General features: G+C 40.0%; 3 protein-coding genes across 3 annotated transcripts in view; all 3 read right to left on the minus strand.

The window, feature by feature from the left end:
* The window catches only part of NT1 (Neurotrophin 1), a 128,497-nt gene that overhangs the window by 51,369 nt on the left and 53,291 nt on the right, over positions 1–23,837 (minus strand). The gene's annotated exons all lie outside the window — the stretch shown is intronic.
* On the minus strand, positions 1,763–14,644 carry Tie (Tie-like receptor tyrosine kinase). The gene is made up of 5 exons (XM_036816523.3): positions 14,153–14,644; positions 4,104–6,425; positions 3,833–4,026; positions 3,355–3,772; positions 1,763–2,632 (listed from the first exon to the last, which is right to left on the minus strand). Exons 1-5 carry the CDS (start codon positions 14,406–14,408, stop codon positions 2,322–2,324), a joined length of 3,501 nt encoding a protein of 1,166 aa, XP_036672418.3. The 5' UTR covers positions 14,409–14,644; the 3' UTR covers positions 1,763–2,321.
* On the minus strand, positions 14,643–23,044 carry LOC136116947 (nuclear transcription factor Y subunit beta-like). The gene is made up of 2 exons (XM_070996807.1): positions 22,194–23,044; positions 14,643–14,828 (listed from the first exon to the last, which is right to left on the minus strand). Exons 1-2 carry the CDS (start codon positions 22,242–22,244, stop codon positions 14,643–14,645), a joined length of 237 nt encoding a protein of 78 aa, XP_070852908.1. The 5' UTR covers positions 22,245–23,044.

Here is a 23,837-nt window from a genome sequence, read left to right on the forward strand (position 1 = left end):
TATTGGATTATCAACTATTTTTAATGAAATTTTATATAAATTAAAATAATCTTTACCACAAAACATAACAAAGATGTCCAGAAAAAAAATGATATGTGTAAAAATCAATATGTTTTATGTATTAAATATTATATTAGCAGTAAATAATTGGAATTTATTTAGAATCTATACAAAATAGGCCTCAAATACTTTAGCTCCTTTTATTATTTTTTTCAGTTTCCTACTTGAGTACTCATTTAAATTAATATTAAAACACAAAACTTGTACATAAAATCAATACCGTTGCAGAGTCATTGACTAAGCTTATCCTAGCCAAAGTTAATTAGTTTAAATCGTTTTGCACCCCACTGTGCAGCGACTTTGACTCGCGACTATTAACGACTTTTCGTGATTTTGACGTTTCGCTTTTTTGCGCTTTATTGTTATTTCTTCATCATTGGTTAAAACCATAAACTATCGCCTCAATTGCTCCAGGGCAGTGGCAAGTGCCTCCTCCCGCCAGCTTCTGTGGCACTTTCAATGACCACTTAAAGAGCATTTTCTTCACACTTTCGTTGGTAACCACAGCGGCAAAACGGAACCAGCTGAATTTTCATTTCATTTTCATGCACACGCAACGTTTTGCAGCCCCAACGCATTTTAGCTTAATGTCCATTTGTCGAGATTACCGCATCGCTGGACGTGTGTTTAATTGCAGCGTCATCAATCAAGCAACCATGGTCGAAAGTGTCCTCGAGTAACTCAACTTTGTTGCGCTCAGTTTTCCATGGTTTTTCTCGACGCAAATCGGTAGATTTTCCGCTACCGGCGTTCATCTCGCCTGGCCAACTTGCTGACCATCAAAATCCGCGATACACTCGGCTAATTTGCACATCAAATTTTTTTTTATATTTATTTCTTTATTTTCTGCTGTTCCGGTCGGGGAGTGTAGTTTAGCGTAACCACTGGAATTCCCCTGCAGTTCATCGGGGCATTGCTGACCCTGCATTTTGGAATAGTCACTAGCTTTTGGAATTCTTAATCGGATGCACAAGAACATTGACATTGAAAATAATCAGGTTTACCTTTTAAGTTTTGCATTTCAGGTTAATATTCAAAAGACATGTCGTAAAAGGTATAATTATGCATAATTACGCCTTTTATTTTTGTCAGATGAAAACTCTTTGCTCAAACGATTCCGGTTTTTAATCAAGTATGCTGAGGTTTCCTAAGCCTTTTAAATTTATAAAGTACCCTCTGCTGATTTACATAAAATTTGGTTCGAAAAATATACATCTTATCATTTTTTCAAGGCTATATGAAAAATGCCCATCTCACTTTGAATTATTTTCGAGTGTGATTTATTTTCAAATTTTAACAATTTGTAAAATTTAAACGCAAAGAATGGTTAAATGGATTAAATCATATCAAATCATATTAAAAATTAATTTTAATTTTTGTATCCTTCTTTTTATTTAAATTAACCCCTCACTTAATCGGAACCAGTTCCATTAAACTTTTTAAGAGATGCCGGACCTGAAGAAAAAGCTGAAAGCTTAAATATTAGTTAACATTGTTATGAAATTTAACAGAAAAGCTTAACGTCTTTTCATATCTGTTAAATTTACAGTGGGCTGAGTAAGCCATATGTTAAGCAAGAAGTCCAACACACAATGTAATAATATCTAAATTCAAGATATAATATTGAACGTTGATAAAAATCCAGCATTCCAAGCCAAATAAATGCTCCTTAAAAGACAATTTAATGAAAACACAATTCAACTGGTGTAATAATAATAATTATATTTCGTGTATAATTAATTTATTTGTACAATTCTATAGCTAGATATCAATACAATTACATAAATCCTATGCGCTGCACGCCTAAATCAACGATTCATTTTCACAACTGATGGGGTTACAAAGTTTCCTTTTGTGCAGTCAAATCTTGGCTACATGCAGGGGAAATAGCTCAACTCGAAGATGGGATTTCAGATACAGACTAGAAGAACTAAGTGACGAATATTAAACTAGGCATAGTTAGCGCCATTCATTAAACGTAAGGCCTAGATCGTAAATCATAAGCATTTTCGTGTTTTGTTGCGTCAACAAATAAATATTTACAATGAAAGAAACTCTTCGGGGGATACGAAATGGAAGATTAACAATAAAATACAAATAATACTGCTCGACAAGCACGTCACAAGGTAGAATGGAAAATTTCGAAAGAACTACGGATAGGCAAAGAGATGTGTGGGCGGTGGATGAGTTGTGGATGGAGTGGTTGAGATGCACAGTTAGTTGGTGGGTCGAGGACCGGGAGTAGGGTGGTTCAGTCATCGTCATATCTCGCACTCGAACTCCGAGATCCGGTGGTTGAAATAGACCACTCCGTGCTCGAGGTCCTCGCTGAACCCGCTCACGTCCATGTAATCGGAGGCCGCCGAGTCGTCGTCCACCCACTTGTGCAGTGACCTTGTGATCTCCAGCCGCGACTGGGCGAACGAGGGGCGCATGTGCGGCTCCTTGTGCCAGCAGCGGGACATCAGGTTGTAGAACTCGTGACGGCTCTCCTTGGGGAGGTCGGGTCGCAGACCCTGGGGCACCCGGCGGATGACCTCGCGACCCGTCAGCTGCGAGTACGGCGTAGAGCCTGAAATAAGAAAAAATTTCAAATTAGTGATAGTCTTATAGAAATTGTAAATGTCCGTTAAGTTGAATACATGTGTATTTAGCCTTAAGGTACCTAAGATCCACTCTTAATCATCTTCTTAAGCCAAGCTTAGCTGTCAAGTGCCTGATCTTAAATTTCGCATTTGATTAAACAGAAAATGTGAACAAAAGCTTTGTAACTAAATTAAAGTATTATTCACCTACGTAAGTCAAGAAAACAAAGCACAATCAAGAATATCATTTTTTATATATATAAGAAAAATATTTATTTCTTTTTATAAACAGTTAACCACAAGACAAGTTCAAATTGAATAATCTCATTAAAGAATCGTAAATCGATGCTTTAATTAACTGCACTTCTTGACTAAACAAATGACAAATCGGGTTCTTCGAAAGATTGATGGTATGGTAATTTACTATTGTCTGTATAATTTAAATTAGTGTTTGATTGCTTTTTTCTGAAAACATTTTATTACTGTTGATATAAATGGATCAATGTAAACGTTTCTTTAATCTAGATATATTTATAAAACTTCAAAGGGGAAGACTTGATTTTAAGTATTTTTTATGCATCAGAATTAATGATCTACACACGAGAAACTCAAGTACAGATTAATCTTAATGAGGAAGAATTAAAAACTATACAATATTTTGCAATCTGTTTTGAACTTTCTTATCTGTAGTATCAACCCAAAAACCTACCCAGTGTGGCGATCTCCCACAGGACGATGCCAAAGGCCCAAATGTCCGTTTCGGTGGTGAACATATGGTATTGCAGGCTCTCCGGAGCCATCCACCTTATAGGCAGGGCGTGTCGCTTGCCGATGGTGTCATGACCATGGTGCGACTTCTTCTCCCCGTGCGGATGATCCTTGGAGCAGTTACCTTGACCCTGACCCTGGCCAAAGGTGTGCTGCCAGTGCTGCAGGATGTACCTGCCGCCGAAATCGAACTTGAACTTGTGCGCATTGTGGCGCATCAGATCATTGGCCATGTTCTTCTCCTGCTCCTTCCTCAATCTCTCTGCATCCAGATCGATGGACATGCCAAAGTCACAGATCTTGCACATGCCATTGTGATCGAGGAGCACATTGCGAGCAGCCAGATCTCGATGGACAATCTGGATTGAAGATAAAATAATTATTATATATTTAATTTTAAATATTTTATTTGATTTTACCCTTCTGCCTGCTATGTACTCCATTCCGCAGGCTATATCCAGGGCAAATCCTGCCAAGGTTCGAGGCGACAAGGGAGCTAGACTTCGACCTCCTGGCACTGAGGCTGGCAATATATTTGTGGCACTTCTGGCTGCCCTCAAAAGGGACAGAAGACGTCCCCTCATGGCATACTCCATAATAAGCATGTGGGGTTCTGCGAAAAAAATAGTAAACCAATATTAAGAACCTCCTTCCTGAACCCCTTCCTTAACCCCTCCCTTATGTACTCACCACTTTCCACGCAGGCTCCCAGCAGGGTAACCACATTCTGATGGGATCCCAGCTTGCGCATGATGTTGGCCTCATCCTTCAGGCTCACCTGTGCACTGCAGGCTCTGATGGTCTTAACGGCCACAATTCTGGTGGCTCCAAAGTGACCACTCAGATCGTCCGCCTCCGCCTTCCACACCTGGCCAAAGTTTCCCTCGCCCAGGAGACTCTTCAGGCGAATATTACTCCTCTCGAACTCCTGGAACTCGCTGGCCAGCGATGTCTTATCATCGTTGTTGCCATATCTATTGTGGTTGGCATCCCGCTGAGTGGCCTGCGACATGGGCATGGCCTGGTGGTGGTGCTGATGGTGTTGCGTGTGCTGGTGGTGCGGGTGATCCACCTCGTCTTCGTCATCGTCCACCTGGTACTTGGAGTCCACCTTCTTCACCGGACTGATGGGCTGCTGATCCGTGATGCAGACATCGAAAACCTCGCCCTGTTTGGCACGACGTCGCACCACATAGTTGCGCACCAGATAGAGGATGATGGCGGCCAGGGGAATCACGCCCACAGCCACCAGAACTAAGGTTACCAGATTCATCCGCCTTATCTCCATATTCAAATCCCTTTCGTTGGCTATCACCGTGGAACTGATGTCCAGTGGGGATACCGAAGAGGAGGACTCCACAATGCCGATGTAGACCTCTCCAGATGGTACAGTCACCGGTGGTGGTGGGGCAGTGGTTGTGGTACTCGTACTTGTACTCGTACTTGTGGGTCGCGGATGCACAGTGGATCTTATGGAGGTCAAGACAGTGGTGCGCAGGATCTTGGGACTCGAATCGGTGGTGTGGGACTGGTGAGTGTGAGTGCGTGGTGTGACTCCACAATCGGAGGTATTGTTGCAGAATATTATCAAGTTATTGGCATCATCGATGTTTATCTCCTGGGTTAGAGCAGGTCCCAAGGCTCTTATAAGTTCCTTATCCTTTTCAATGATGGAATTGGCTTTTGTGGTGGTGGGCATAACAGTGGTTGAGGTACTGCTCGTTGTGGTGGTGCTGGGGGTGGTACTACTCGTTGTAGTGGTTGTGGAGCTTGTTGTTGTTGATGGTGGTGAAGTGGTTGTTCTTTTGGTGGTGCTGGGTAGTGGTGTGGTTGTTGTGGTTGTACTAGTAGTCGTACTTGTTGTAGTGGAAGGTCTCTCAGTTGTGGTTGTGGTTGTCGATGTGGTGGTTTCTTCTGTTGGCAGAGCTTCCGCCTGCCCCACAGTGGTTTCCTCCTCTGCACTTAGTACGGTGATTATAAGTGGTGTTGAAGAAGAGGGAGATGCCTTTTGCACCACCCTACGCACCACCGGCTTTGCCACTTCCGATTCGGTTTGTTTTAGTTCCTGGAGGGGATCTGCCAGACCAGCAGTGGGTCTTCCCGAACCCACATACCTCGTTCTACTCACTGGTGGGGCAGGTGGTGCTGCGGCAGGTGGTGCAGCGGGTCCCACTAAGCCCCTTTCCCTCATGTGGTACTTGTATTTACTGCGACTTCGCTCCACAGGGGTCAAAGGTCTGCGAGTGGAGACCGTGGGTCTGCTGGTGCTAACTGGGGCCGGAGTGGTGCTAGTCAGCGTTGTGGGGGTGCTGCTCTGGGCCACCGAAACCTCTAGAACTCGCGGATGCTCATCATCCCCCTCAGCTGGTTTAATAGTCAAGCCACCCGGTCGAAGGGGTGGCAACTTGGCTCCAAAGAAGACATATGGCTTTAGCTCATCCTCCTCCTCCTCGGCATCCTCCTCCATCGAGTTGGTTTTGCTGGGTATTCCCTTGCCCATAACCGGTGGCTTGGTGCCATCGGCAATATGGTTCACCGTGGCATTCTGCTCCTTGGCCACCACGAAGAGTCCGTGGGAGGACTCATCGCTGAAGAGGATCTCGTTGGTGTCCCGATCCCCCGAAGAAACAGCTGCTTTAGCAGAACCAGGGCTCTTCAGCACCACCGAACTATTGCCATTGGAGGCCATGGCCATCCGGGTGAAGTTGGCACATTGGCGCATGCAACTGGCGGTGGTGCGGCGGGTAAAGTTCTTGGTGCAATTTCGGATGCACACCGATCGGGGGTCACTGGGTGCCTTGGAGGTACTCTCCACCGCCGCCGATGGCGAAATGGCACTTCTTCCGGTGGTTCCAATCCTGGTGCGGAAACCACCTCGATGCAGAGCGGTGCGACGGGCAGCCAGCACATTCATCAGCTTCCTCTCACGATCCTGAGCGGAATTCAGTGGTGCGATCGAGGGTCGATTGGCCCCCGAGGGCCTATAAGTGGTGGGTTTATCACCGACCGCATCTGTAAGCAGATGAATGGAAAAATATTTACTTAGAATGGTTGGCATATTTTCAAAGTGGTTTTGTGGTTACACTTAGCAAAATGATTGTGCAGAATTAATGTCACTATAAACAATGGAAAGACAAATTACCAATGCTGAAGTTATCTTAGATCTGAGATTTATTATAATCGTGTATTTAAAGCAATTATCTTATTGTCAAGATAGATTGCATTCAAAGGTATATTTATTATTCGTCAACAAACCAATTACAACTACTGCAAAGTAATTATTTGAAGAAAGGAATTCTGGAATATTAGAATATATAAGAGTAAATATCAAATCACTTAAAATTCTTCAACCCTGTAAGATTCTCCAATACTTTAATCAAATCAATTTTAAAAGCGAAGACAGGTTTATGGTCAATCTATTTATGCAATGCACTCCGTGTTTATTAATTCCGATTTGGCATGGTATAATCATCTAGAATAAATTGTAAACATTTCTTAAACCGCATTGTCACTGCTAAATCGCGATGGAAATACCATTTTTGCGTGATAATATCGACCCCGTTTCCTTATCAGTTTTCATTACAGTGTAGGCCGCCTAGCTCTGGCATTCTTGACGCCAGATCGTGACAAATATTGGAAAAACAAATCTCGAAATGGAAATTAAATGCGACTAAGGCAGCGAGCACGAAACCCGTTTGGAATGCGAACTTTGCCTAGGGTAAGGCCGCCCCGACTTGACTTGGCCACAATCATCATAGCCATCATCATCTGCGGTATTAACAAACAACAAGAAACAACAAACAGCATCTTTTGCCATCGGCGGCAACATGAACATCTTGAGAAGCGAGGCTGCTCTGTGGGCCATTAATCAGTTGGCCAAAACGCTCCTTGGCCAAGCGACTGGTTCACCGATATCTGCTGCATTTTGCTCTAACTTGTTAATTAACTAATGCCCCGAGGTTTCTATGAGACTATGTTCTATGTGCCTCCGGCCAGGCAGCTGGTCATTAAAGCCGAATTGAGCAATGGGCCTGAATCCGCGCTGCTTTTGACCCGCGGAATGGAATCGGGCAAAACAATTACAAGCGACTGCTGCTTGCACAATTGTTTAATTTTCGCGTTTGCCAAAATGGTAAGTAGGCAAAACAATGCCAGCAAACAAACACGGCTGCTGCTTTTCACAAACATTTAGTTCATTGGCTGGCAGTTTAGGCCAAGGTTGGGCCTCTCAAGCGCGGCAAGGCGGCTAGAACAAGTTGTTTGGAGCTGCAGATGCCGCTTTTCCACCGCCACCGCCGCCGGCTGCCGCATTTTGGCCACTTTGGCTCGGCCCCTCTAACAATTTGTCTTTGTTTTGGCCAAGTTGTTTCTCGTTTTCTTGGTCTACGTTTTCGTTTGTCGTTTATTCTGCTGCATTGTACAACACTGTGCAACCCATTTGGGCGTCTCGTCACGTCGCTGCTATGCGATGCCTTCAATGAAACGACAAGCAGCCGTCCGCTGCCATTTCGGTCACAGTCGCAGTCACAATCACAATCACAGTCGCAGACAGCGGATCGGATAGGCTGCGCCTATCAGTCGGTCTATATACTGCCAAAAGGTAGCATAACTAGAGGTCTTGGTTGGAGAAACTGAGTTCTAAGATCAAAGCGGTATTTTAAAGAGCTTTAAAAAGTAAACTTTATACACTTTTCTGATGATCCCACCACCAGATCACTCAAAATTTTTAATGTCTATTTTTAAATATTCATTGGTAATTTTTAATTTTAATAAAAAGTGATCGTATAACATAGATGTAAAATATTTAGTCATTTTAAAAAATTATAGGTTTATTGAGTCAAAATTAACACAACAGACCTTCTTTTTTTTATATTTAACATATGAATTTTTTAAGATGTAACACACATTTTTCCTTTACTTTGAAAGCATAAGTTAAAATTGGATTTTGTTAAAAAATTTTAATTTCAAGAATAGCGGAAAGGGTTTTATAAATATTTAATTTCATTTAAGAGTTAGTTTAGAACACAAAGATTATTATTGGTTGTTGGTTATAAGAAATATAATATTTTATAAATGATATATTTAAATCATTCCACTGGAAATTCGTCCTTTGATCTATAAATTTAAGGTAAAATCTTAACGAATATTAAGATTTTCTGCCCTGGGAAAGGGTGTGCACCCGACACGACTTCACTTCCTCCCGATTCGAGTGTTTTATGGTATTGGGAACTCCGGTCTGGTCATAGCTTATGGCTTATGGCTTGGCCTGCGCGACTTCTTGGCATTAGCTATGCTGCCGTTGCCTCCGTGGCCATCGACGCCATCGTCGCCATCCACGCCGCCGCCGCTTGGCATGCGTTGTGGAATTTTAATTCGATTTTGGTCATATACACGATCTTTTCGGCTGCGCCAAGTTGAGCCAATCGGACCAAAACCACTGGCCAACTAACCCAAGACGGGCATCAGAAACGGTTCTCCCCTTAGTATTTTTTTTGTAGCTCCAACAATTGGCAAATTGCTATTGCGATCTGGCAGAAATCAACTGCGAAATGGGTTGGGGAATTCTAAGCTGGCTGTTTACCTAACTTCCAGCGAGCTGCTTACATAATGCCCGAAAATTGTGCAGCATTTTGGCAGGTGATTAATCTCCGGCCAGCGGAGAACAAAGCAGCTATCAAACGGATGCGGCGGCGTGACTAATGCCCAGCATTAGCTTCTACATTTTTAAGAAATTCGCCATCGAACTCTGGCCCCCGAGCAAAAAAAAACAATGGAGAAGACCCCGCCCGGTTCGACTGGCGATTCTGGTCGAAAAAAGCCAAGTTTATTTGGCAGCTAATGAGTCTTCACTGTTTGCCGCACAAAGCCCATCAAGGTTGATCCCACTCCTTCCTCCCCCGCCCATTAATTGCACAGATGCTACCCAAACCGAAGCCACAATAAATATGGGTATGCACGGCAAGAAATATATATTACCCAAGATTATACTGATACAGATCAATATCAAACATTAGACATACTTAGGATAGTAATAAATTTAATATACTGTGTTTAGGATATGATAGGTTGATCCCTCAATAAAATGTATAAGATAGTAAAGATTATTATAAGATCCTTGAAAAAACTTAGATAAACAGAAACACCACATACAGGATAAACCTTTCCTACAAAAAAATGTATTAGATATTGAAGTTTCAACCAAAAAGATTTACTTATTATAAAATTTCAAGGTAGATACAGAGGTATAATATCTACTCTAACCTGCAAATCTTTGTATATTATCATAATTTCCCGCAGTGCAACAAGTACAATTGAGTTGGTAAAATACAAACTAAACTATAGATGGGTAGTTGAGTGGGGTATGGATATTAGCGCTTGAATGAATCGCATGTCTTGGCTTTTGTTTAGAACTTTTAATTAAAAATAAATTACAGACACGAGTGGGCAGCGGCTGACAGACAGCTGACTTTGCAGTTTGTTTTTAATATTTTCTGTATTCATTGCTAATTGACAAACGAACAAGTAACACACAGACAACCCAGAAAGCATCGCAAACACACAGATACTCGGCCGCTCACGCAATGCAGTTGATCGTGCTGACAGCTGTGTTTGATTCGATTGTCTAAACTTATTTAATGGTGTCGCACTCGGAATTATGAAATACCATTCAATGAGCGGAAAATTCATAATCACATAGGTACGAGCGAGCGACTGTGACACAAATGTCAATCATACGCAACGTTGCACAGGCCGCCAAAGCCAAATTACAGCCAGGCCAAATTGACAAAAATTTGGAAATTTCCGCTCGAAGGCAACCATGACACAGAGACCGAATGCCCAAGAATAATAAGCAATGATGTGTCATTAAACTCGAATTTGATAATCTTCTTTCAAAGAATCAAAGTATTTTTAGAAGTACACACATCAAAAAATTGAGAACCACATTATAATTATTGGTAAATTAAAAAAATAAAAGAAATATTATAAGGAATGTTTGTTAGGAAATACACTTGATATTACCTAACCAATATTATGTTAGCCTTAAAAAATTATAACCAATAATAACTAAAGGTCTTTGATTATTTTGTAAGTTATTATTTATATAATTCCTTATTGTTGTAGATTGAACGGAAGTCGGTTTTAAGGGGAATTAATTATAACTGACTTTACCAATTAATACTTTTTATTACCCAATGAATCGAATTTGGTAATAAAAGTATATGTTATTTGTAGAATGAAGGCTAATTGAATAAAGACATTGAAAGGCTATTAATAAAACGCATGGAATTTCATTTCTTCAGAATGATTCAACAAAAATATACTTTCCAAAAAAATATAAAACTACATTTTTTATTTGAGACCCAAAATAGACGTATCAATGATTCACCACATTCCAGGAATAAACCAATGAATAAATATATAAATTGTTTATAAATTTATTAAAACATTTACCTAAATAAATATGCGTTAATCACTGGTACCATATTTATTTACGCCAACGTGCTCGTCTGAAAAGACTTGCACTTTCTGACCTTGACTCATCGCTCACTGAATCATTTTGTTTGTTTCCTGCTGTGCAAAAGAAAGCCAAATCGAAATGAGCAGATGCAAATACAAGTCCAATCAACGTAAACTTTCATTAAATCGGTGGCACTAATTCACGCGTCGCAACTTCACTTTTGCTTTCTGGTTTCCAGCCCGCTGTTTGTGTTTGTTTTTGCTCAACTGCTCAACTTGTTGCATTCAAAAAACCCACACAAAGGCACTTATAACCGCTCACACCCATAAGACAGTCGGTTCATAAATACAATTTTTAAATGCCGCCTTGGCAGAAACAAAAAACTTTCTCCGCTTTCGTTGCAATTTTCTTGCCGCTCTGTCTCTGTTATTTTTCCACAGCGTTTTTTTCGATTTCGTTTGCAGCGTGCAGTATTTGCTGCACCCTATCCTGTCCCACGTTCATGGCTAAAACGTGTTTGCTTATTTCGGCTCTTTTTTTTTTTGGTTTTTTCTTCGTTTTTTTGACTCACTGGGCTGCAGACATGCAAGACATGTTTTTTAGTATTTTGTTTTTTGGTGGGATCGCCAATCGAAAGCATTTCTAATGTGAAATCGACGCATGCAACGCGAAATGAAATGGGAAAAGGCAGCGAATGCCGCACAGCTCCTTAACCATAACGGGGAATTCCGTTTTATCGGGGGAGTATGGTGACTACTACTATATTGGCAGACTTTGAAAATCCCCAACGAAAAGCTGTTTTTAAGGAGGCCCACGGGAAAAAACCGTTTAACTAGTTTGTTCGATCAATCAAAAAAAATCATTGTTGCATAGTTGGAAGTATTAAAATATTAAAATAAAATACAATTTCAAAGGAAACAAATATGAAAAAAATATTATCAATTTGTATAGAGAAATGTTGTATGCATATATATATTAGGAAGAAGATTATATAGGATTAAGCATATATTAAAATCTAATTGTGAACTGTTATGATAATCAACGCAAAATTATAAATTTTAATCATACATTAGGAAGAATATGATATAAGTTCAAATTTATTTGTAAACTGTATTAATGCATTTATAAAAATGAATGCACATGTATTTATATTTATGCACAAATATAGATAAATTAATTTTAAAAATAAAATATATTAATAAAAAGTGGTAAACCACAGCCAGCAATATTTACATGCTCATACTTTCCGCATATAGTTTTTTCCTTTATAACATGAATGACTTTCCAAGCCATAAATCTTATAAATTGATAATCACGAGATAATAATATATATTTATGAGCGATTATATCCACAAGGAGTCCAGTTCAACGTTGACCGGTTCGACATTTTGGCCAAAGAAGGAGCCATCACAGCCAGCCAACTCTTGTGGGTGCAGAAAAGTGCAGCAAATGCAGCGAATCCAGCGAATGCAGGAAGTGCAGCTGCCAGCGACGACGTGAGAAAGCCAAAAGAAATGGCAAAGGTACTCGCACCGGGCCAAAACGAAGAAATGCAAGCCAAAAAGCATCGCGGATGTCAATGCGGAAATGGGTCTGCAACTGAAGCTGAAGTTGTCGTGAAATGCCGCTAAATGAATCGTTTTGTCGTTGGCTTTAACTTTGGCTTCCTGGTTTTGGGCTTTAACCCTTGGCGGCCTTAAGTGCCTTGACAGACTGCCGACACCCAAATAAAAAACTTAACCACTTGGCGACTTAGAGCCTGACCTTTTAATTGCGCAATTACGGCTCAGCGAGCGATTTCCACTTTAGTTTCCCCATTTGAAAAGGGAGCCCCATATGTTAAATGGCCAACAATACGACCTGCAACATTGGATAATTACAAAGTTTTGTTGTTCATGATTTGTTAGGATTTTGTTTTTTATTTCTTTTTTAGTGCTGGCTTCCGTTTTTTTGTTCGGCCTAGCGAATTCAGCTTGGCCTGCAAAAGTTTTCAATACCCCAGAGCTGCCTGTGCATTGAGGCGTTGCAAATGGCCAAGGGGCGTGGCACATGTTCATCATCAGTCATCAGTCGGCAGTCGCATCCCAGTCGCAAGTTACTATTTACGCAACGTAAACTACTACGGCTTTTGCGCCACCCCCATCATTAGCTTTTGGCCGCTTTCTTTTGTCCCACGGATTTTAATTAAGTCCCCGGTAAATCATCGCAGTTGCGTAACCTTTTCCCCAATGTTTTGGGTCACCAGCGGTTTTATTATTAATCACGCACACGAAAAAGAAACATAAGAAAGCGAAAGACAACGGCCAAGGAAATTAACAAATTGATGGACCTGAGACCTGACGAAGGGTTCAACAAACTTCCCTGGCTGGCCACAGGTTTTCGCAACGAAAGCTAATGAAAAAGAAATTATAAACATTTTATATAAAAATAAGGCAAAAACATACTAAATTGAAATTCGCCGTTGCCACCGAAACACAAATTGCGCGTTTATTTCCTTTTCCTAGCTGAAGCTACAAAAAAATAACCGCCGACCACAAAGTTACCAACTGGGAATGCGAATTTGGGTCTTCAAATTAAATTCCATTGAAAGGCAAAAACCATGCGAAATTAATGTAAATATCCAGGAAATAGAAAACAACAACATTGCTCAGCAATTTAAATCATTTTTGGGTTATCGTGGGTAAAACATGATTTGAATGTATTTTCATTTCATTTCAGCTTCAATTATTTTCAACAAGCAATTTAAATAAAATACAAAAATTGAGCAGATTAGATTGGGTTAACTATTTCAGGGGATTAGCTCTGAAAATTATAACTGTCTAGACAAAATTAAAGAGTATAAGTTAATAATATTATGTGACGATGATTTAAGAAGACCAGTTTTAAGAACTTTTCAGCTAACTAACTCATTTATATGTAGACAGAATCTATTATCTCGAAACTAAATTAAATTTCCTAAAAAGTCTAAAATTATTTCATTAAACATTCCCATTCTCTGTTTGTTATTTTAGTTCTCTGTATTACTTATTTATCTCGAACGTTTTCCCAGCTGAAAACCTTTGATAATTATATGTAAATAATTCTTGGCCGGGCCAATTGTTTTCAGCCAGTTTCCACTCGAATGTTGCAGCGGCGATTGTTGTTTCGTCTGCTGCCAGTTGGTCAATAATTGGCATAGATTTATTTTGGCTAGTTGGCAATTTTTCCTCTGTTTTTTTCGTTTCGAGAGTGTTTTAGTGTTCGTGTATGTTTTTTACGGGTAATATGCTAGAAAACTTACCCATATCGCTGTGGCTGAAAATTTCCGCTGAATTTTGGCTTTCGCCGTCGCCGGCGGTCGCATTTTGCAGTTTCTGCTGCTGTTGCAGTTGCACAGGCGGCTCTCTAATTGCACCATTAGTTGCATTCGTCTGCGTTTCACTCAATGTTGCCGCTGCTGCTGCTGCTGCCGCCTCAGCCAACAACAATGCCACGAGCAACAACAACCAGCAACAGGAAAATGATTCATTGCCTCGATGGATTTTCATCAACGACATCGCAACCGAAGCATATACCGAATGAAAAATAAAAAAGATAAACAAAAGTACTAAAATTATAGTTGCTGCTTGCTGCTTGCTGCTCTGGCTGTGTGTTGCTTTGGCTGATTGTTTTCTCTGCTGATTTTCTATCTGGTTTTCTATTGTTCGTTTTCACACAGACCGAGGCACACACACGAGTTTTCCACTTTTCCACAATTGTTTTGTAGAATGAAGCTGCGTCTTCTGCTGGCTTTACTTTGGCTCCCCTTTCTCTGCCCGCTGTTGCTGCTGTGGATGTTGCTGCTGTAGATGTTGCTGTTGCTGCTGTGGATGTTGCTGCTGCTGCTGTAGATGTTGCTGCTGTTGCGTGCAATAATTCAAGTCGTGCTGTCGACTTATCTGTGCGGCTGCTTTGGGAAATCGTAGGCCTGCCTTTTGCTGCAAAATGTCGGAAGAGAGATCGGAGTGCATTAGTGAAATGTTGCTGATTGGTACACAAATAGTCATGGAAAATGCGGCGAAAATCGTTGAGAGAGAAAATGCACTACAAGGGGGAACTAAACGGGTTTTAGCTAAGTGCACAGTGCGTTTCGTTGTAATAATAGGGTCTTTATATGGGGCATCTCATACAGAGAGCAAAATTTCGATGATTTTTTTGCTTATATTATGAAGATAAGGTTTATTTTGAGGATATTAAAAATAGGGAATGATAACTAGGGTTCATTTTTAAAAAATCGCTTATGAATATATTCTTAAGAACCATTTATCCGAAATGGCTTCATTTCCTTTAAATAATTTCAGTGTCAAGTATATTAATAATCTGTGTCCAAATTTTGTGTAAATTAGTCATAAATTTAGTATACCCTTGCCAAACCAATAAAGTATTTAAATTATTTCCACTGTCAGAGGCGACATACGAGCCATAACATCAGCAGTTTAGAAACAGCTTACCAAAAACATTATGACCACTTTGGACACCAGGCAGCTCTAAGGTCCCTCTCCAGACTGTAGACCCCAAAGGCCGATCAAGAAAAAATAGAGATATATACGGCCGACTTGGCCATCGCATGGGCAAACATCAATTATAATTCGCGGTAAGTAAGAGTGATAACTGAGGTCGCTCGGGTAAACCGATCAGCGCCAACGCCTGCGGTTCAATCGAAATCCCAAAGCTCAAAGGCAAAGCCACATCACGCATACGCCCTGTTGTACGCGGGACTTGTCAGTTTCGTTTGGGCCTGTGCCTCGTCGTTAGCCATTAAAAACATAAGCAACTATGAATTTGTATGGCAATGTGTGTCATTGCCTGGCGAGGAATCAATTAAAAAACTGTTCAAGAGGCCTTTTTGGCGAGGCTTGCGCAAAATTACGTTGACAATTTCACTCGATTTGGTATGCGGCATAAACTGCCAGTACTCAACTTAACTCAATTCGAACTCAAAGACAAGAAGCCTTCATGGCTGGGTGCGGCTTTTGCTTTGCGTAATTTTTGGTATAAGAAATAAACCCAAACTTTTTACCCGGCCGGATGATGAGTCCACATTTTGACCCTCACTTTAGTTAGCACTCTTTGTTATGCTGATGAATTATATTGTGGCAAACGAGACAAAGCCATACGTATAGCATTTCTATTTTTTACCATGGCCAAGAACCTTTCTAGTAGACGGCCAAAGAGGATGGGCGAAAGTTCAACGCTCGTTGGCCAAGAATAAAACCAAAGCCCATTGGCAGTTCCCATGATTAATTGAGCCAAGCAGGATGCCATGAAAGAAAAGTCGAAAAGAAAGAGAGATTTGCATGATGATGATCGGTGCTAATGCCAAACTGATGATCACAAGGAACATAGCCATGATAAACATTTTTTAAATTATATGCTTCTGGTTATTTGGCTATAATTCGAAGAGATTTTTTTGTGTGCCTGCCGAGAAGTCTTGCTCATTAAGTTCGCTCCCAGTTTAATTATAAGAAATGCCATTGACTCGCTCGTTCACGCTCGTTTTTATATGATTATATTTTTTGTTAATTTGTTATAACATCAGCGTTCTAAACTTAACAGCCAAGCGCGCAATACGATTATAAAGAAGTAAAACAGAAACGAGAAGGTGTTGCGACTTAGGGATACTTATTAATAAAAGCACTTTAATATACCCTGGCTTATAAGATGCCTGCTTAAAGAGTTGTTAGCTCAATGAAATTAAATCTTTTTATGTAGAAATATTTTAAAATATTTTTGACAGTCGGTAATAAATCCTTTTATCCATTCTACTACCCAATGTGAGTACCCCCATTTTTAATTGCCAAAAAGCAGCTTAGAATCATTTTTTGACATGTTGGCCCTCGAACTCAATCAATGTCTCCACAATGAACAGAAATATTTTCGAGCGGCTTACAATTGGATGGGTTTTGGAGTGTTTCTCGGGTTGTTTGTTTGATTCCTTCGATGATTGATAAAGTGCGCAGTCGAGAAATCAAAGGGGATTTGAGCCCAGCGTGCGAAAGAATTTCTGGTCGGTAGATAGATAGATAGGTAGATAGAATTCCCCATCTCAAAAAACGCCCACACAGCCGATCGTGCGATGCGGCGGCTTTGTTTTGCCGCTGTTTTGTATGGTATTGTGCCGAACAATGGGTTAAACTTGGCCACAGCTGATTAAACATGCAAATTGGCGTTGGGAAATCGTGGACGAGCAAAGACACGACACGGCCAGTTAAAAATGTTTATCAATCCGGCGATTTTATCAGCCGGGAGCGATCTGCGGATCGCATAAACACACTCGTAAAACAAAACATCGCGGGCAAAATAAATGCAAATTTTATTGCCAGTTTCTGTTGCAATCACTCAACTCGAGTGCAACTGAAGAGCAGCTGGGATGCGAATGGCAATCCGTAAGATAGATCGCTTATTAATCTTGTCTATGCAAGGAAATAATATTTATTTTTAAAAATAACCCGTATTTAGCAACGAGGAAGTGCAAAACAAATATTTATTTAATATTAAGAGAAGAGATAAAGATTTAAATATTTTAAAGGAATCTGGTTAATAATTTCTTTTTCCTATAGAAAGTAAGTGTGAATATTCTTTGTTAAAAATGCTAATAAAGAGGCGCTTAGGAAGTATCAATATATCTCTGGAATGCCGCATCTCATCCATAATTAAAATGGATGGAGGAATAATTAGAAATCATCTAACAGTTAGCTAATTATAACTTGTAACAAGACTCTTACAAAGGTCATCATAACCAGTTGGAATATTAACTTATTAGTGCTGGAAAGTAAATACATCAAATTAATCCTTTCAACATAATTAGCAAATTAAGTTATTGAGCACATTACTTCCGACCTATAGAAACCCGATCTATAGAAATCATAGCGAAATTCCTGGAAAAATATAGAAATTAAGCTCATGAACTCGTTAAAAATTAGACGAAATTTGGCTTAGTTTCTCTCAATACTTAAAGTATTTTGTCAACCATGAAGGTTAAGTCGTCTTCATAAGTTTTTAAAATCCAAGCCACGCATGACAAAATCGACAGCAGATGTCGTCAACTTCCTTTTTCGGATAATGAAATAATTATGTAGAATAAATATTAAGTAACTAACGCTCTCGGTGTGTGTTTGTACTGTTTGTATAACAACCGACAAATTTAATAATACAAATAATGCATAATTTAGTCATACACTGGCACAGCATTCAGTCATTCAGTTCCGAGTTTCAATCCGAGTTCGAGTTTGAGTCTGATTTTGAGGCTGAGTAGGAGCGTGCAATAGAACAATTAACCCTGAACCCAGTAATATACTTATGGCTCTGCGAACTCACGTACGTAAGAATGCCCCATTGTTGTTGGCCCAGTCACTATAATCATTTACCAGGCGGATTTTTACACGTTTGGTTCCGAGAACCAGGCAGAATCTAGAAATTCCTCTTATGTGCCAAAGTGCGCAAATATTTGCCAGCTATTTTGGGGTTTTATTTCTCACCGTGGATTGGCATTAGCTAATACCTTCGGTAAACTTCAAGAAGTGGCCTCCCACTTGGAGTATTTAATCGATATTTTTACATATTTCCCCCAGGGTGCATATTTTGCTGATTGGTAACATTCATTTCGCATCTCCGTTTTTGCAAGACTTTTAAAAAGCGCTGAAAATTAATGGGCTGCACTTAAAATCGCGTTAGGTGGGACGGGGAACCAGCGGATATACATATATGTAGCTCTAAATAGAGGGGATTTGATTGAAAATGACAGTTAACGTGCCAACGCAGTCATTAAGGCAAATTTGCAGTTTGCGGTCAGGCAATATGGAGTGTACGGATCGGGGGATTTAACTTTGGATGGGGATAGCGATGGGGGATTCGCGTGTGTGGTTATGCAAAGGCTAAAGGAAAGCGCAAGTGGCAGCTGATGGCTATGGAAAGTGTGTGTGATCAGCTGAAAAACGGCGCTATTGAGACAATTGCTGCTCCGGTTAGATAATCTGCCTTTTGGCACACTAACCGCTATAACGGTTTGGCAGCATTTATCGAAAATAAGCAGGTTACTATATATTCGCAACACTAAATTTGAAATTTGCTACAGTGATTTAATAACTAGTTCCAGTTGCTCCAATTTTATAAAACCTAGAAAGTAGCCAAAAAAGTATCAGACATATCTATAAAATCTACCTTTTTCCAATGAAATATAAGAAATGAAAATAAAAAAAAGGTCAACATTTTCTTAAAGAAGTAAGAATCACTAATCAAAACATAATGCCTGGTAAGTCCTTCGAAACATTTTATGCCCATCACATCCAAAAACATCTCATTTAAAGTGGGATCAAGTGGAACAGGGTGTGTTTCGGTGCACTTCCCACAACGACCGCAGTCTGTCCCCCTCCTAAATTGCAATTTGCTTATTCTTTTGTCAAGCTCAAGGCTTTCGTTCGACTCTATCTGCCTTATATTGTGCACTTTTAAGGTGCCGCCTTTAGAGACGCGTGGGCGGATTGGAGTTAACTTAATAGAGGTGGCAAAGTGGCAATGGAGATGGAGGGGAACTGATCGCTTTTCTACTGTGACCGATATCGCTTGGAATTTCTAGACGCGCCCATGAGTCACCGAGTAGGAGTCTGTGAGGTGCGCAGTTCGCTAAAGTGCCCGTACTTAATGCAAAACGCCCATAAAAGTTTTTTACAGTTGCAGACGGCAAGCTGCCCTGAATTTACTAATTAGTGCAAAGTACACGAGCCGCTCCCCAGAATAGAACAGTCTGGAAATTAACCTGTACTCAGAATGTGATAACTTCTGTTAAAGGAATCCCGAAATATCCATTTCCAAATATCCAAAGTTGATCGAATAAATTCTATAAAGGATTTTTAAACGATTTCTAAGGGAATTAATCAAAACTTTTTAGCAAAAATAATGAATTAATCAATTTTACTCTTTAACAAATTTTTGATTAAACGCAAAGTTGTTAAATAATTTTTAAAAAATGGATTGAATTTATTATGTAACTACTGAACTATGTCATTTTAACAAAAGGCAACTATTTATTTAATTAGTATTGTTTGTTCGTGACTTGATATGTGGGTTGGTAAGAAGTAAAATAAATTTTTAAAATGAAAACATAATATTGTATAATATTATGGTTTTTTTATAGCAGAGAGAGTATCCCAATCAATGTCAAAAGTCTAAAAAAATCATCTATATCTTTAAAACCTTAATTTGGGGGTGATTACTGTACCTAAGCCTAAACAAAGTACCCCATTCCCTGCATCGCTACCATATCGCATACCGCACTGAGTCACCAAAAGCTCCGCCGTAGTGGCAACAAGCAGAAAAACAGAAGAAATCACTGCATCAGCGCTGTTGCATAACGAAGACCCACAAGTGGCGACTAACTAGCAGCTTAATGCTCCATTGGCGGCACATTATCGGCTCCGTTAGCATCCATTTCCAATGCAATTAGCTCGGCGATGCTCCGGTGCAGCGTCCGGTTACCAGCTGGGTTCGATCCGCTTCGCCCCGTACCGCTCATCTGGTAACGCTCTGCTGTTTACCGGTTGGCAGACAGTCTGATGATCGGTGGCGTCTCTTTTTACCATCCGCTTCGAATTGCCACCGTATTATGGCTATGGTTATGGTCAACTCAGCGGCCGGACAAACAACTTTTCAATTTGCACTCAAGCTAAATGTTCACACAGTTTTGAATTCGCAACTTGTGTTTGCCTTTGCCTTTTACACGAGTTATGATAAGTTTATTTTTAAATGTTAAACAAGCTGCCAACAATGCAAAGTTCTAGTCGTAGACGACTCCCTTGGGGGGCTTATACGTATAGCTGGGGGGCGTGGCCTGTGGTCCCGGTTCCCCCCGATCTGCGGCGATCCCAGCTAATGAGCTCGACCCCTGGCCTTTCTTAATCCCCGCATTAGCCACGCTCCAATTATTGCAACCCGCGGTGGCAGTTGGCAAATTAGAACGGCAAGGTGATTCCGTTTTGCCCCTGCAGATCGTCGGAGGTCAGCAGGAAAATATGGAAAAATGCATGGGCCATTAATAAACACATATATTGGCTATATAGTAAAAATGTATGGAAACAAAAAAAACTGGGCGAACCGCAGAACCAGCCGCAAAATGAGAGATTAAACCTGTTCTGCGACAAGTGCGCCATGGTTCGCGACTGTCCATGTCCATTACAGTTAGAGACATGGCCACTAAATGCAGTCGCCGTACAGTGGGTGAGGTGTACTTATGGCTCTGAAAATCCCAGGGGCATCTTAGAGTTGGACACGAAATTAAAATGGAAATTAACTAGGGGTCCGGGCTGCCATTCTACATGCTTTATTACTTCTTTGTTAATTTAGGTCTAGAACATTCTTTTTCATTAATCATACTAAGTTATTGTTCTGTACATAACACTAAATAAGTCAGTTTTACACAGGCATAAAAAATATATTATGAGAACCTCTTTTGAACTGCGCAGGTGCCTTTAACTGGAAAAGTTCTACATTCTTAATGGTCTTTTTATCTTGGTCATTAACACAAATGTTTTGACTTATATTTGTGAAAAGTTTCCACAACTTTGTAACTTCTTTATTTTTACCCAGGGAATTTTTAAAATAAGTTGAGATCTTGAATGTCTGATAGTAGGGGCAAAATAACAATAAAAGAAGTTTGTACTGCTCTACTTCTTTTAAAGTCTATTCCTAAATCAATGATATTGATATTGATAAACCAAATGAGGATACCAATAGTACGAGTACTGTTACATTACTACCACCTTTAAAGTGTGATTAAACATATTTTTCTCTGTTCTTTGAGCTCTGAAAAGGAACTGAAATCCCCCGAACCTTGACTAATATTGATATTTTCCCATTATACCGTTTAATTCTACGAGCTTCTAAAAACCCCTTTATAAACTTTCCATCCCACAGTATCGAGTGCAGTACTGGTGCTGTAACAGTTGTTTTTGCTTGGAACCTTTTTTGTGGGCCCGGTTTTTGGTTTTGGTCTGTTTTTGTTGGTGTTTTCCTACATTTTTTTTTCGTTGATGGAGTTTTGTTATGTTTTTTCCAATTGCCCATTGATGTCTGTTTGCTTTTGGCTTTGGTTTCGGCTGTGGCACCGTTACACGCTGCCTGGCTGATTTTGCACTCTCCCGTTTTAAAGTTCAAAGGTGTCGGTGTACAGTGTTTGTACTATGATTTTGTGTCGTGAGAACCGAATTGGTAAGATAGTTTGCACCATGCAGATGGTCAGTTTTTAAAGGTATTGATTTAATGGGAATTTGACTATTTTTTTGACTATTTTCTTAGGGGTTTTAACTCACTTTGGCTGCCATTGGTGGGGGCAATCCGCAGGTGCTCAGGTGCAAACGCATCTAGCAGATAGACTCATTTGTTTATAGAGCTTTTTGGCGAGAGCGGGATGGCAATACTTCCCGAAAAGGCAGAAGATACCCAAAACTTTTTTTTTTACATAAACTTCACTGATTGAGATATACAGATACTTTTGAGGTTTCAACAATGACAGTGCACGCTGTAATTAATTTCGCTTCAGGCCAAGCGATAATAACAACATATTTCGCATTTCATCTCGGCTCGTTTCATTTCGCTTCATTCATTTATTTATGCATTTGACCCGCTTTGTGTGGCTTTGACAACAACGTAAAATACACAACAACAACTGTGAAAACAACAACCGAAACGAGTTGCAACAATATCGTATTCGTATGAAACGAAAAAAAAACAAAAAACACACGGCAGCTTGGCTTATTTACTTGGAATTTCGCCTGTCGCTGGATTCTACGCAAAAAAACTTGTTGCCCGTCTTGTTGTTTTGTTTATGATTTTCATTCTGCACTTGTCAACTTTTTAGTATTCTTTTAACACACACGCACAATACCACAAGATACACGGACGCACAGATACTTTTTTTTTTGGTTAAATACTCGTATTTTCATGGATTTCGTGCGTTATATATCTTTTGTCGATTTTCGGTTTCGTTTCAGCACCCACTACGAATTTTAGTTTGGCAAGCAGCGTGGAGTAGTTTTCTCTATCTGCCTCTCGCTCGCTCTCGCTGGGAGGCGGGGGGTGGTGGGCGGTGTTGGGCGGTGGGTCGCATGCGCGCGTATCGCGTATTCGAACTGTTGGCCTCAAGCTGCGCGAATCAACTGAGCGATGGTGCGCGCTCGGATGGGCGAAGCTCCGAGCGGAGCTTAAAGCCGAGCCGAGCTTTCGCAGGTGAGCGAGACAGGTGCTGGGGAAGCTTTTAGCGGCAGCGACATCTGGCGGAATTGTGCAGTAGCCAATCTTAAGTTTTGAACGTTGAAAATTCAAATTACTGAAAAGGTTGCTTAGCACAAATTTTGTTTTAGCCATGGTAAATATTTTAACCTTTAAAATATGCAATAGGATATTATAATACCTATTTATTTGACCCTTTTTTCATGAACACTTTATGTTGTTTACTTTTTTCCGCACCTACCTAATACTATTTTATTTTGTGATTACTATTATTATTCCCACATTATATCAACAAAATTACAAAACTAAATACTTGGGAACATTTTGGTACATTAGATCATCCCTAAAGATCTATGTTTTGATAGAGCGATAATTAAGGGGATACGTCTACAGGCCAAACAGTAAAAAATAGAGCAGCAACATTTTTAATCAACTTTTCATAGGGGACCTAGGTGATTACCAAGACTCGATATGTCTATCTAGTGATCTCATTTCTGTGTCATCCTAGATAGTCAATATTTCGAGTTAGACTCTGGATAAATTACTTTAAATAACAGATATATTTATGCAGCATCTCAGTAATTGGTTACACTTCTTCATACTTTTTCCTTACAACTTGTTTCTACTTTTAATCACTACCAAAAACAATCCCTTTTACATTTTTCGTTTCATTTGCAGGAACCTGTTGGCCTTAGAGTTCAAAATAAGTAAATAAATGCAATTAA

This window comes from Drosophila suzukii, chromosome 3 (assembly GCF_043229965.1).
Source record: "Drosophila suzukii chromosome 3, CBGP_Dsuzu_IsoJpt1.0, whole genome shotgun sequence".
In the NCBI taxonomy this organism is placed as follows: Eukaryota; Metazoa; Arthropoda; class Insecta; order Diptera; family Drosophilidae; genus Drosophila; species Drosophila suzukii.

What these genes read in the sequence shown, in the direction of transcription:
- Tie (XM_036816523.3), bottom strand. Translation starts at nt 14,408, where the DNA reads ATGTCGTTGATGAAAATCCATCGAGGCAATGAATCATTTTCCTGTTGC. An exon ending in TTTCAGCCACAGCGATATGG is followed by an intron (nt 6,426 to 14,152) that starts GTAAGTTTTCTA and finishes ATCTGCTTACAG; the next exon opens with ATGCGGTCGGTGATAAACCC. An exon ending in AGTACATAGCAGGCAGAAGG is followed by an intron (nt 3,773 to 3,832) that starts GTAAAATCAAAT and finishes TCTTCAATCCAG; the next exon opens with ATTGTCCATCGAGATCTGGC.
- LOC136116947 (XM_070996807.1), bottom strand. Translation starts at nt 22,244, where the DNA reads ATGCGTTTGCACCTGAGCACCTGCGGATTGCCCCCACCAATGGCAGCC. An exon ending in CCCCACCAATGGCAGCCAAA is followed by an intron (nt 14,829 to 22,193) that starts GTGAGTTAAAAC and finishes GACATTTTGCAG; the next exon opens with CAAAAGGCAGGCCTACGATT.